General features: G+C 41.5%; 1 protein-coding gene across 2 annotated transcripts in view; it reads left to right on the top strand.

Moving 5' to 3' along the window:
• LOC124154597 (arginine kinase) overlaps positions 1 to 14,147 on the top strand; it is a 46,787-nt gene that overhangs the window by 25,603 nt on the left and 7,037 nt on the right. For both annotated transcript variants that reach the window (XM_046528432.1, XM_046528431.1), the window contains exon 2: positions 7,159 to 7,334. In XM_046528432.1, the coding sequence (XP_046384388.1) occupies positions 7,169 to 7,334 (166 nt within the window). In that variant the 5' untranslated portion in view covers positions 7,159 to 7,168. The remainder of the gene's footprint in view (positions 1 to 7,158; positions 7,335 to 14,147) is intronic.

The following is a 14,147-nucleotide window of genomic DNA, read 5'->3' as shown; positions in this document are numbered from 1 at the left end:
TAAAGCTAAATTATTACGGAAATACCTACATTGTAACTCAGGGGTGATGAATTACTTAAGGAAAGAAGTTGTACGCGCGAGTTACTGTTGATATTATTGCATAATGTACCGTACTGGTTCAAATTTTGAGGGTACCGTCGCCATTATATCTCTTTGGCCGAAGGCACTTCAAGAGAGCCTTTGGGCGTGGCTAGGATGTTGGTTGTGCAGTTCTCCGTGTCTGCTTCGCTCTCGTCGGAAGCCAGGGGTGGTCTGGCGTCGGCAGTCCCCCCGTAAATCATGCGGCCCATGTTTACTGCAGCACCCGCGCCACTCGGCTGCCGGGACAACTCGACATTCTTCGCGCCCACAGACCGACCTGTCATCTATCGGTCACTCAGCCCTTGAATGGGCCATCCGTTTGCGCGCACATATCCCATTCTCTTTCGCATTCCATTCGCGCCCTTAATTCACTCGCTTCCCGAGATATTTCCACTTTCGTCTTTCTCTCCTTCCTCTGCGCCCTCCGGCCGTGACCACTCTTCTATTCTTAAGCACCCTTCCCTCCCCTTCGCTTTCTTCCCCGCTCGCGGAATTCTCCTTCCGAAGTATATATATTCCTCTTTTCCTCCTTTCACCTGGCTACTTCAAATTCCATCGCCTCCCTTCGGTGTGGGCGAAGAGGAAAACGTTTGATGGCCTTTTGCGTATTACGTACTTCAACATTTAGCGTATAACATTTGCAATAGCGAGGAATAGCAGTGAAAAATTATAAATTTGATAGATCATATCATCATTAATATAATTTCAGGTTAACTGCCCTCAAAAAATAGCTTATTTCTAACTGGAAAATTAAGCACGAGTAGTTAAGGAGTTCATCATTTACTTCCTCCTGGGAATATTCAATAATCTTGTTGGAGAGGATGTTATAATATCGACTCAAGACGCTGAAAAGTTATCCATTACGCAACACATCACGATTTCCGTTGAGGAAACGCTTTCGAACGGAACGAAATAACTACGCCTGACCTAAGACGTAATAATTAGCTTGTCGTAATTTGTTTTCCCTCGCTTTGTTTATTTATGCCTTTCTACAGCATGGCGCTTGGGCATACTACCATTGCTATCGCTGTTTTATTAATTCTCATTTGTTACAGTTCCTTCATTGACAATTGGTCGACTCTTGGTTGTTTTCGATGGCTTGAGTATTCGCTTACAACTCATTTGCCTTTCTGCATCGTATTCCAAAATTCCCTTTCCTCAAGCACATATTTTTCTAGGAAAAACATTCCTGGCTGTATTGTTTGCAGTTTCTTTAGCTCTAAGAACTCGTCGAATATGAAGACCCGATGTTTGTGTAAACATGTCCTCGAGGCTTATGCTAGTCTTATACGCTGGAATCTCGCTAATTTTTTCCCTCTTCAACTCTAAACAAGGTGTTAATCCTTAGTGTACTCACAAAGTAAGAGGATTATTCCACTTCCTCCGCTCCCGGTGGTAACAAAGGACGGGGCCAGTCGATGAGACACGCCCAAAGGGAAAAGGGGATTCGTGCGAAGCCCAACTTCCCCGGCCTTCGTGCCACGGAGCTCTCATGAGCTGTCATTCAGACTTATGATTCCATCTAGTTAAATTGCTTGGGTTATTATTGCGACCCCCCAGTGAAAACCGTGCGGCCGAATGTCTTGCTCCACAGTCTTAATGAACTTAGCGTGAGTTATTAAGCCGCTGCAAGTGTCTTATTTAACGAAAATGCCGTTTGAATCACAATGTATTGGGCTGTATTTCGTAGTTACAATTTTAGAGATGGGTCAATCAAATACGTTTTGTCTGTAAATATGTAGGACATGTCGCGTGAAGAATATGAATGGAAGGAGGCTCACCTGCCTTTGTGAAGATCGTAACCACCATTGAATTTAGTCTTTTTGCACGGGCCATTTGAAAAAACCTAGCTTTTCATTTATAGTATCCCTCGGCATTTGAAAGGGGAGATAGATTCCTTATATCTAGTTTTTCGAAGAAAGTAAATTAAAAGTTAACTCTAGTGCCACTTCTGTTGAGATAACTTATTTTAATCACAAATATTTTCAGTAATCTTTTCAGTCAAGATTTCCGTGAAAAATGATTCGAGAAATTAATTTCTAACTTTTATGGTCCGAGAGAGAATTTCTCTCTAAAGCTCAAAGAACTAATGAAAAGACAGTCATTTTAATTTGCGAAGGAACTTCCTTAACTAAGAGGGAGAAATGGAACGTTTTGTCTGAAGATACCTACTCATGGTGACGCACCATATCCGCACGACCGATCATTTTCGGTGACATATTACTTGATTAAAATATATGTTATTATCATGAAATTTTTAGGTTTGCATGAAGTTGACCCTATTTATGCCTATATCTAAAATGTGTAATCGATGCATGGGCGTTCCCAGCGGGGGGCAAGAGGGGGCAGTTTCCCCTCCCGTAAGCAAAACAATATCTTTGCGCAAATTTTCTTTAAATCCAATAAAAGTGATTTAGGGATAAAACATGTAATTAAAATAAAAATGTTTTCTGAGCAAATAGTTTTAAAATCTAATATAGCGTTGTTATAATTTTGTTGAGAATTTTGTTTCATTACCTTTTCTGTGCTACAACTTGAACGACCACGGCTTTCCCTCGTCTAGTTTTGATCCTGGGTACGCCCTTGTATCGGTGTCACTTACATGTTTGCCTCTGATGTCACTTTTTACGTCAAAGGTAATGGAAAATATTAAAATATCTCTCCTCTTCATTCTGAAATTTTGAAGTTGAGAGCGTACGATTCAAATCACAAAAAAAGACAAACGACCGTCGAGAGGGAGGCACGAGTTTTCTTAAAGAGAAACAACGCTTTGAGTCTCTGAAGTCTCCTCGTGAGTGGATGTCTCCATGCTTCCGATATCCTTTCGACGCGATGGGGTGCTGGCCTTCGGAAATGACACTCCCGAATTTCCTCCTCTCGTGGGCCGTAGTGAGAGCCGCTTAGGATGATATTTGGCGTCCCCCCCCCCCCCCTCTTGTGTGTGCTGATAGTCGGGCGGCAGTTGACCTCTCCGTGTTTACTCAGGAACCATTTACCAAGAGGTTTCCCTCTTCGTCGGCGGGTCTTGCATTCCCCCCCCCCCACTCCGTCCGTTCTCCCTCCCCTTCCCCTTTGATGACGTTTCCCGTCTCGTCCCTCGTTAGCGAGCACTTGGTCACGTAAGCAGGCGTGCCCAATGAGGCGCTGGTAATATTGCGACCCCCACAAATCCGATGGCCCCCTTTTCAGCCCACGGGTGACTTACAGGGGCAAAACGATCGAGTGCGATGGATTCATTTTTCATGGAAAGCAGTTCTGCTTGGAAAAAATAGCAAAATCTCGGTATCAAAGCAAAGATAATTTTCAACTAATATTTTTTTTCTGTTATTCTTCTTCTTCTTTTTCCTTCAAGTCTCCCCAGTATTGCAGGTAACGCACGATGGATTGTAGTTGCTATCGGCTGCTTATCGAAGGAGCACCTCTCGTAATCTGCTGCTCGAAGGGATTTGTCTCGAAAGGAGAGATGGATTGCGTCCGCCTCGATGAGCAAACTTCTTTTTTTAGACCTCGAAACTAAGGAAACGAGAGGATATCGTAGGAAATCCTTAGGAGCCTTCGAGGAGTTACTGAAATCCAAAATTTTGGAGGAAAAACAGATTTTAGTTTGTGTGTGTACGAACGGAATATTTTTGTGTGACTCCGTTTGCTCTATGGCACCATCTCTGATTGGCACATTGGAAATAGTAACTGGTCTGGGTCACGACCAAGCGACGATATATTGAATGTCTGAGGCACTTTCTCGATTTTCTTTCGAAGAGGCGTCTTATCTTATTTCGTAATCACAAATTTTTCGGTGGAGCCATTCTTTTCCTATGAGGATTCATAGCGCCGGAAGTCGATTTGTTTTGTTCGTGATAGCCTCCGCGACCTCGTTGGGTCAGTCTTCATGGGCAGTCTCTCCTCGATGGGTCTGTCTTAACTAAGGGGGTGGATTGGCGTGGTGGAGAAAGAGGATGTGCGTCTGAGGAATGGGTCTGCGTTTGCTTTCTCAATGGCGTGTTTACACACACGACTCGCCTCCCCGATAGCCGGCCCCCTCTCCCTTCCGCCCCCTCCTCCCTCCCACGTATGCCACGTGGTGAACTTCAGTAATGGCGCGCGCCCGCCGCTTAACCAGAATCAGACTCCTCATTTTCCTGCCGTTCATTTTGTTGGCGCTATGGATCTACAAGCCATTATCGTCCAACTCGAGCAGGTAGTATAACACATTTGTCTACGCGCCATTTCTATCCTGTTTCAATGCGTTCTCGAAGCGAATGAAAGCGATACACTCCAGTTGTATCTGGTGGAATCATGATGATGGGAGAAAACACCTCATTAGTAATTTTTCACACTTACAGTAAAACGTGCACCGACCAAGGTTTACAAGGTGTAACTGTCAAAACGGGTGACTGATATTCTCAAGGTGCCCAACCTGGGTCGCTTTATTTTGGTTAATCGTGGGAAATTAATGTGGAGGTGTTTTATTCAAGAGTTATTAGCGCGAATGCTCGCCGAATGATATATAAATTTCTCTCTCCATCCGTTTGAGTTGCAAGACTTTCGATGGATCCACAAAATCATCAGATAGGTATTGAGATAGCAGCACGCATTAAATGCGCAAGTAGTTTGATGTTTTGACGGGCATTTATGGCGCTTGGGAGTGTAGAGTAGATTAAGGGGTCGCGGTAGATGTTTCGAGCGAGGGTGAAAGAGTATAAAATCTGAAGAACCGTCGCTTGAGCCTTTGGAAGGATCCCAAAGGTCCTTTTGTCTCATCAACGCTCCCTTCGCTCCCTCTTCCACTGCCCCAGTCCTCTTGGGACCACCATGACCTACGCTACCCTCTCAAATGTTTGGATTGCCCAATATTAACCCTCACTAATATTTTTTTCCGACTCAGTCAAAAAATAATTAAAATTAGCTCATACGTTATAACTTAAGTTTGTCCAAGTGTCCGTATTAAATTTTGAAAAATTATGGAAAGATCTTTTGTTCGGGTGGAGTGAGCGAGTTTACTTCGCCACGATATACATCGTTAACCCAGTAACCTCTCCGAAGTGTGAATGGTAGTATTCCATAACTTACTGTCTTTAGCGCGTACTTATGCTGAGTACATAATTGTTCTGAAGGGAACCGAGGGGCAATATTTATACTTGGATCCTAATGATAAAAAAATGCAATATGTCATTGGAAATGGCTCAACTGTTTTCAAAGCATGCTCTAATATGGTTAAAACTGTTTCGTGAATTCGAACCAGTTGTCAAAGCATTTTTTCAATTCCTCTTCAGACATATCCAACGTATGGTGTTTAAGCGGGTCAAGTGTTTCTTCTATCGTTGACCACTCAATTCATTCTTGACGTACGGGTATAATAAAACAAATGGCTTACAAGTCAGGTCTTTACAACCCTTTATTTCATTTTTTTTACCCTAGTAAGTCTCGGTTGTTGGACGAAATAAGTAGGAGCTTTGATTGGCGAAGATGATGATAGTTCCATCCGCTCTGGTTTGCTTTCCTCATTTCACCGAATACTTACGGCAAATAAATTGCCATTTATATCATTCGGAATTGATTCATTTACGTTAAGTTTGCGTTTGAAAGCGCTATTGCTATAATATTCCTAAAGCTTTACTGAAAAAAAAACTGGCGACCTCTTGCATCGAAGCGCTCCAACTTTTGTTAGATTTGGTTTATCTCGACACATCCATACAGCTGACTGCTGTGTAAGTTTCAGATCATAAGGATGCATCCATGATTTTTTAGCTTAAGAAAAATTATGTATCTTTTGAAGCACTAATTTTGAAAATCTGAAGCCTTACCTGAGACATTAGTCATAATTGACATAAGAATCTTTTTCTTTGGTCTTCTTTTTCAAATTGTATGAAAGTCATCAAGAGGAAAATTTTTCCTCGGCGAAAGGATTACGCAGTATACCGAACGAAATAATGACCGATAACCGATTTTTCATCAACAGTTTTTGCACAGCATTAATACCTTTTGGCAAGGAAACCGATTTTTGGTCGACATACGCGACTTTTAACGGTAAGCAAACGGCGGTCGCGCTATACTTCCAAGTAGCAACCTTTAACGCTGGGGAAGGAAGAGGCTTCATCGAAAAGTAGATAAGTCGATTATTCGAACGAAAAATTCTATGAATTAATTCAATTTTTTCGCTGAGAGACCATTTTTAAGTCACTGTAAACAATAGTTAAAGCTTAAATCAACTCCAATGACAAAGTGATATGTAAAAGGTTATGGTAACAAAAGATCGTTTTCCTTTACATGAAAAGTCAGTCGGCGCCTAACAATACTCGTTTCCAGGGGTCAAAACATAAATAATAAAACTAATAGTCGAATAAAATAGTCTCGTCAAAGAGGAAGACGAAGGAATTTGATTTATCAATACATTTTATGCTCTTCGTGATTTAGAATGGGGTATGAGCTGTTTTTGCACTTATCCCAAATATTCTATCAATGCATCATTTCTATTGGCAAAACATGTTTATCTCGTCATTGTTGCTTTATCCAAATCAATTAGTATTAAAATGGACTTTATTCGAAATATTTTCTTCTATAGGTCTTACCTCCGGTGAGTCTGTTAGTAAATGTAGGAAATACCTAGATCTTGAAACAAGTGGATGCTCGTGGCTTACAAAACTAAAATATCAATGTATTTACGAATTTATACCTCGTGCTTGTTTGTAGTAGTTTTAGGCTTTATACATAACCGCAGTGTATTCTGTAGTTCGAGGTTTTTGAGGAAAACAGTGGCCCCGAAAATATTTTCTCTGAAAAGGCTCTTAAAGACCAGGGTTCGAGATTTGCAGCAGCTGTACTTTCTGTGCCATGATTGGGCCGCAGCGTGGAAAATATTTAATGGATATCGTTTCCTTCATGTTTTCCCTAATCTTATCTGTGAGATACAATTTTTAAGTGTTTACCCCCGTGCCTACTCTCTTCGATAAAACCGTTGCATTTTGCTATATTTCCCGTTCTATGACGAAACAATGAAAGCCATCAATTTCAAGTAAATGATTAACTAGAAGTATGTGGAATATCTTTGGCACTCATGTCAGTGATCTTTTGAAATTGCAGGAAGTACACCATGTGTGACGCAGCAGTGCTCGAGAAGCTGGAGGCTGGCTTCAAGAAATTGCAGGAGTCCGATTCCAAGTCCCTCCTCAAGAAGTACCTGACAAAGGAGGTGTTCGATGCCCTCAAGACCAAGAAGACCTCCTTCGGCTCCACCCTCCTTGATTGCATCCAGTCTGGTGAGTCCTCCTCTCTGTCCAACTACTTGACCGATGAAGTTTCTACCACACCTAGTTGACCAGGCCCCTATTTCTGCAAAACGATTGACATAAAAGTTAGTCCGAAAACGGAAGCAAAGTGTGTGAATAAAGTTTTATCCCTGTGGCTCCTCTCGCTGTCAATAATTCTGCATCCTTATTCCGATGAATATTGCTTTAATAACACATCCGGGGGAACACGCTTTTGTTTTTCTTATTTCAACGGAAGAAAAATGGATTATACAACATATGTGTACTTATGCACTTTCCAAAACAATAAAGTCAATTCTCCTTTGCATCGACCTCACGAATGCACTGTACGGGAGCCCTCGGGTACTATTTCGTTCACGGAATCGACCATTAACTGACTGAGAATCGTAATTTAATTTTAACTCTCTGCATTATGGGTATAAATCATGTTGTGCGTGGTTATAAGACTTCCTCTTTGGTCGTCTCTCAGCAACCCTTTGAATTACAACCACAGGCATGGCGCAGCTCTTAGCTTAATATGGCGATGAACGATTAGTTATACGTTTTGTAGGAATTTAATTTTAAACATTCATTTTATGAAATAGATATGAAAGACGATCTCATGAATATTCCTTGATTTAACGAGAAAATGCATTGCCAAGACGGCCATAGCCTGTACTTAAATGAAACAATAAATTGTAAAATGGTAGGTACTGTTGATCCTACGTGGCGGTCGTAAAGGACGATAACTCACGTTTCCGTCCCTCAGTGGCCAATTACCAGTTTTTTCGCAAATTGCCGAACAAATATTGATTTTGAGGAGTAAATATTGCTTAATATTTTTTCCACACTTTTCTGTGGGCTTCTTTTAATAGTTATTTCGAAATTATCCTGAAACGAGTGATGGTTACCTTGTGTAAGACATCGATTGTCCACGTATTTAGTTTGTCCTTCAAATTTATCCTGTCATTCTTTGTGCGACGTTACAGTCGAGAGAAGACTTCAGTTTCGCTTTGAAGGAACATGGAAGGAGAATTCCTCAGCAATCAAAATTTGGCATGCAACTTCAGTCGTTCTGCCGCAAATTACCGTTCAAACCCCTGCCCGAAATGAGATGTGATAAAATCTTGGAATGCGTTGCGTGCCCGCCTATCTGCTGGCCTGATCTGGTGACATACGGCGCCGCGCGGCCCAAGGCGCATTCCGTGTACTGCACTGAATGGCACTGGCGAGAATTTGGTTGGAAGTTAAGGGACGGGCTTTGGAAGCCCCTCTGAAGAGACTCCGTAATTGGCGACTTACATTTTAGTGCTCTTTGAAGGTTGCTGAGATAAAGTGCAGGGAAGGACATGCGCAACAACAGTCCCTTCCTATTTCGTAGGGGAGTATCCCTGCGCCAAGACACATGCAATGATGGAATTCCTAAAATTCTATCCTCAAAAGACGAAGACACTTGATGTAACGTCCTCTCCTCCCTCTAGCTTACTTCCCTCCGGAATCTTTTAAATGAAAATTGATTTGGTCCCTAATTCACTCAAGTGAATTGGATCGCCCTTCCCGCCTACTTTCCTCCTCAAGATGGCGCAAGTCCATTTGTCTGCCTCCACATCACATCATCCTTGATGTATGCATACACAATACTTCGTTCTCATCTCCAATTTGTTTCTGTAAAGTTACAAATAATTACCAATAGTTCGGAGGTTATAGTTACCAATGCCTGTGAGAAAATCCTTGAAACTCCGTTTGTTTAAAAAAAATAAGTAATTTTATCGACGGAAAATTCCGGCATCTGAAAGGTTATAAGATTTGATTCGATAGTATGTGACGAGATGGTGGTGACGCGACGTACGAGAAAAGTGAGATTGCTGGCCGTCATGTGGTGGACTCAGCCCTCCCGCTCAACCGGTCCTATTTCCTCTTCTTTCGCGGTGTACTCCTTGCTAAAGAATTAATGCCATCATATTTAGCATTTCAAGGAATATTGAATGGTTCTAATTTCAAAAGTTGCCCGCATCTCTAAGATCCTAATGTTAAATCTGAAAAAATAAGTAGATTAACATTTTTAATTCAGTCAAAATTTGGGTTAGCTGGGTACACCCTGCATATTTCAAGATGATGGCTTAAATTTAAGCAAGTAAAGTGCTAGAAATGGTGGATAAGGAGAGGAGGCTTCTAGATGAGATACAAAGAAGACATAAAGTTTAGATTGAGCGAGTGCTGAGCGGGCAGTAGGATATTAGAAACAACTTTACAGGGAAGAATGTTATGTAAGCGAGGGAGGGGAATGAATAATATAAGATTAATATGTAAGGAATGAGAGGGAGTCGGGCTTGTCGTGAACTGAAAAGAGGAGACCATATTTTCCTGCATTAAAATGTCATCGAACTATTTTTTCATGTTTAGAATTTACAAGTTTTTAATGCATTCAGAAGTTGACATAGGTCTTCTGGGTAAATTAAACAGAGGTCTAGAGGAGATTGGATGGGGTAATCGGCAAAATTCTCCATGTAAAACTACTTGAAAGGGAAGAATACTTAAATAAAATAAACACGCGAGGAAAAAAGGCTGTTCGTGCGGGAGAGACGCCTGTCCACTGGCTGCTCGTCTTGCGGTGTGGTTGCTGTCGGGGGAGGGGGTGCGAGGGGTGAGAAATCCGAGCTGCCCTTCGCCGTGATGGCGTCCCCTCGCAGATACATGGAAAAGAAGGGGTGAGGGCAGGCGGATTTCGCTAGTTAGTTCTAATTCTCGCGTTTGGCCGCGGCGTTAGTCCCTTCAATTAGAACGACTGCGCCTTCGTGTCTCACCCCCTCCTCCTCTCCTCTCCCCGTTTCAGCACAACTCCTCCCCACCCCCTTCTCTTTAACCTCCCTCATGACGTACTCACTCCTCGAAAAGTATGGACTCGCTCGTGCCGCAGGTCTTAGATCCCTCTCTGGTGATACTTGCACTACAATTTGCATTCATCGATTGGAAAGAATAGCATTCGCTCACGAAATTAGCTTTAATCCGACGCAAAAAAATGGTATTTTTTTTATCTCAGCCCCGGAATGAAAATACTTGCTTAATAGAAACATACCTTGTAGTTAATTTGAATCGGCGAATATTTCATTTTTCTCCGCCTTATCTGTCTATAAATCCTTCAGTTTCGAAGACTTGGCTTGCGTTTATGGAATAGCGTTTTGGTATCGAGTCATCTGACTTTCCTACCGAGTGTCGAAAATTGCTTTTTGTCTCTAAGATCCGGCGGTGAATGTTGAGCTCCAAACCTTTTTTTTTCCTTACTGTCAGTCGGCGATGCATACAATGGCAAAAGAACCGCGAAAACTAATCCACTCAGTTCCCAATTCATCGTTATAAACTTCAAATGAGAATCAGTATTAGGTGCCGTAATTCTATAATCCACTTGTTTTTTAACTTAAATTGTTAACTTTGTAATTTAATTCGGAAAGAGCAAATAAGCATTCTAATCCCTTAACTTAATGTTTCCGCGGCTAAAATGACCTTCAGAATGTTCCTTGAAACCAAAATTGCTACGATGACATTAAATCACAATTTAATCGGTTGATGCGTGAAGTTCACCATCGTGAGGACGCATTGCTTCCGCTAGACCGGACTTTTGTCGAGACGAATAATTTGTTTAAAAATTCACGCCATCATCTAGAAATGTTCAGGCCAGGTAGACCCTTGCCAACGTTTTCCTCTATCTTAAATATGAAAATTTTACCTCAGTGTGTATACGGAGGCAACATTATTACATTCGGTAGACAACCAACCTTGACGAGAGTTTGCTTTGAATATCGTGACATTTTCAAGACGATATCCGAATGATTCAATCGTAGATTGGTTGAACTTTTTGGAATGGTGTCATGTCAATGCGAGTAATAATGACTTTCTAATTTTCCACACAACGTTTATTTAAGCCAATCGGTTTCGACCGTTACAGTTTAATTATCAAGGAACCGCTTTGGTTAATTAAACGTTGGGTGGAAAATTATTAAGTCGATACTGCTCCCATCAACGCGATATCATAAGTTTTAAAAACAAAAAATTTTATTGATTCCTGAGGACAAGTTTTGTACTAGTGTGGAACGGGTCATTATGCCTATTTACAGGCATTACAATGGGGAATACTACAGTATGGGCAACATAGCTGCGTACAAAATCAAGAGTAAAATGATACAGAAAATGGATCAAATAATATAACGATACACTTGTAAACATAGAGAATTTATAGAAAAAATGTTGCGGCATTTAATGGAGCATCGAGTAGTGCTTAACGAAAATATAAAATACGATCGTGGAGCAGGGTTGGTGTGTCCTCTTCAGCTAGACGAAATAGTGTCCGTGTTAACTTTTCGATGTCACTGTGTTATTATTTCGATCCACGTTTAACCTCACGTAGACTGGAATGGTGAATGAGGAGGCGAGAGGATCGTGGACTGTTTGCAGACGTCCGCGTGTAGACCGGGGGTTCGGCTTGTGCATATGCGTGAGGGGGGGTAGGAGAGGCCGGTGGGGTGTATTGATTATGAGGGTTGAAGGGTTCGACGTGATTCACTAAGCCGATCCATTACTCCACTCGCCCATTCTTCCACCACTGCCGTCCACTTCACAAACGAAGCTACCCTAACGCCAGCGACGACACTTCCGTCGGACTTCCGTCACGTGATTTCGTCCAATGCCTCACGCTATTACGTGAACTTCTAGTGATCGGATATTTAATTCCGCATTTTTAAAGCCTAAATTTCACGTATAAAATGAAAATGTTCTTCATGCAAGATGATATTAATTTTTTAACTCTACTAATCATTAGTTTCACCCCCAAGTGTATCGGGTATTATTATGCTGATTTTGCATAGAACTCTCAAAAAAGTTGAATTGTTCTGATCGGATTCATCGGGCGATCTCGGAGGACTTAGTGAATGACTTCCTTTTTACGAAAAAAAAACTCTTTTGAGAGTAGTCAATTTTTCAGTCACTATTCAACGCCACTTCACCACTTATCGGGAGAAATATGCAATTGCAATTTTAAGTATAATGACGGGGGTAATATTGTGAAAGTATCGTTATAATGAGAAGTACTAACAAAATTATGCCTCGCGCAAAACTTAACTTTACTTGACTTGGGATAACTATAGACTTGGGGTAAGTGTTAATTTAGAACAGCTAAACTTTCTCTTGAATGTAGCCAGTCGCAAACCAGGTAGAGGACTATGGATAGTCATATATATCATATAAACCATTAAAAGTCCTCGTGCGTTGATTTTACGATTACTTTTTTTATGGTTTTAAAGCATCTTCTCGGTTTACGGAACCATGTTTTGAAATGAGGAGATTACTATAACCTTGTTGAAATTTTAGCAGGAAAAAAATTGTCTACAACTCTCTTACTTCCCATATATTTTTGAAATTTTAGCATTGAAACTTCTGAATCAAAATAATTTTAAAATAAATACAGTAAGATGACAGCTTAAGAGGCTTGTAGAATAAGCTGTGACTGACATTGATGACGTGAAAAATACCGTAAATTCTCTTGTTGAACATTGATAACTGTTACTTCATATATTCTTCTCACTTAGAAGACGGATATTAAATTCCAGCTTTATAATTTACTGGGAGGATTCTCGGAGTCTAAAATTCCGTCTAAATCTTAGTTTTTATTTCATTAGGAAGAAAAAGGACACAATAACCCTCTCAATCTTTATTTTTCTCTATGAAAATTTATTCATCGTTCCTTTATTACCATTTGTGAGACATGGGCAATGAGGCCCACTTGGCACTTCCTTTTTCAACCGAGGACGAGCAGTCGCAGCGAAATAAATTTCGAGAATGATAGCGATATCCTCAACTTCACCGATTTAAACGCCGTGCAGCTCCGTGAAAACACGTCGAATTCAGCTTCCTCCGCGCACAATGCCTTTTTACCCAACTATTCAGGCGACGTGCATTCGTTTCCTCCGCGCCTTCGGCACGCTTTTGTTTTATTTTATTCTCAAATCCGCGCGCTCCTCGTTCACCCGCCGTGGCCCCGTAATCCCTCCCCCTCTACTCCGACTCCCGCCGAGACTTTTCCTCTTCACCAGCGACCAAGCTCACCTGAGTCCCGCCGAGAGAGATCCCGACACATCCGCCTTATTCTGCCCCCCCCCCTTTTCCTCCCTTCCAGACTCATTTCCCAGCATCCCGACCCTATCCTCTCTCTCTCGCCTCTCCATCCTTCCCTCGTATCCCTTTCTTCTTCGTCTTCCCAGCATTCCCTCTTTCCGTGCCCGCCAAGTGGGATCGATCCTATCCCTCCCTTTGTGCACGCGCCTGCTTCCCCTCTGCGATGCACGTGCGATGCTTTCTGGGCGAGTTAAACTCTATCTTTTGCAGCGTCCTCTCCTCGGAGATAGTTATATTTTTTTTCAAAATCCTCATCGTCGTGGTTTTGAACTGGGAGCAATATTTATATTTTTTATCGCGCAACCCTGATGTAGCATTTAATTTTTTTACGTTTCGCTCAATGATCGACTTGAGAGATTTTCGGCGACATAACTACTAACTTCTTGCTGTTTATTGGTTTTTTGAATGGTTGAATAGTTGAACCTGAGCTCAGGAAAGTAAGTGGGTTAAAACCCCGTTCGGTTTCATAAGAGGACACGACATGATGAAAACTGCTAATGGAGGACCTTGAATTGAGATTAAGCATAATTTTTTTTTGGTAATTGAGCTTTATTCGTGTGATGCACATCTAGTGGAGTAATACCATGAAAGTATTTTTAAAGAGAAGCTAGATAATGACTATCATGCGTTAGTAGATCGTCCATGTTTTACTCTCCTCCC

The sequence above is a fragment of the Ischnura elegans genome, chromosome 2 (genome assembly GCF_921293095.1).
Source record: "Ischnura elegans chromosome 2, ioIscEleg1.1, whole genome shotgun sequence".
Taxonomy (NCBI): domain Eukaryota; kingdom Metazoa; phylum Arthropoda; class Insecta; order Odonata; family Coenagrionidae; genus Ischnura; species Ischnura elegans.
This window is presented reverse-complemented; position numbering and strand designations above follow the sequence as displayed.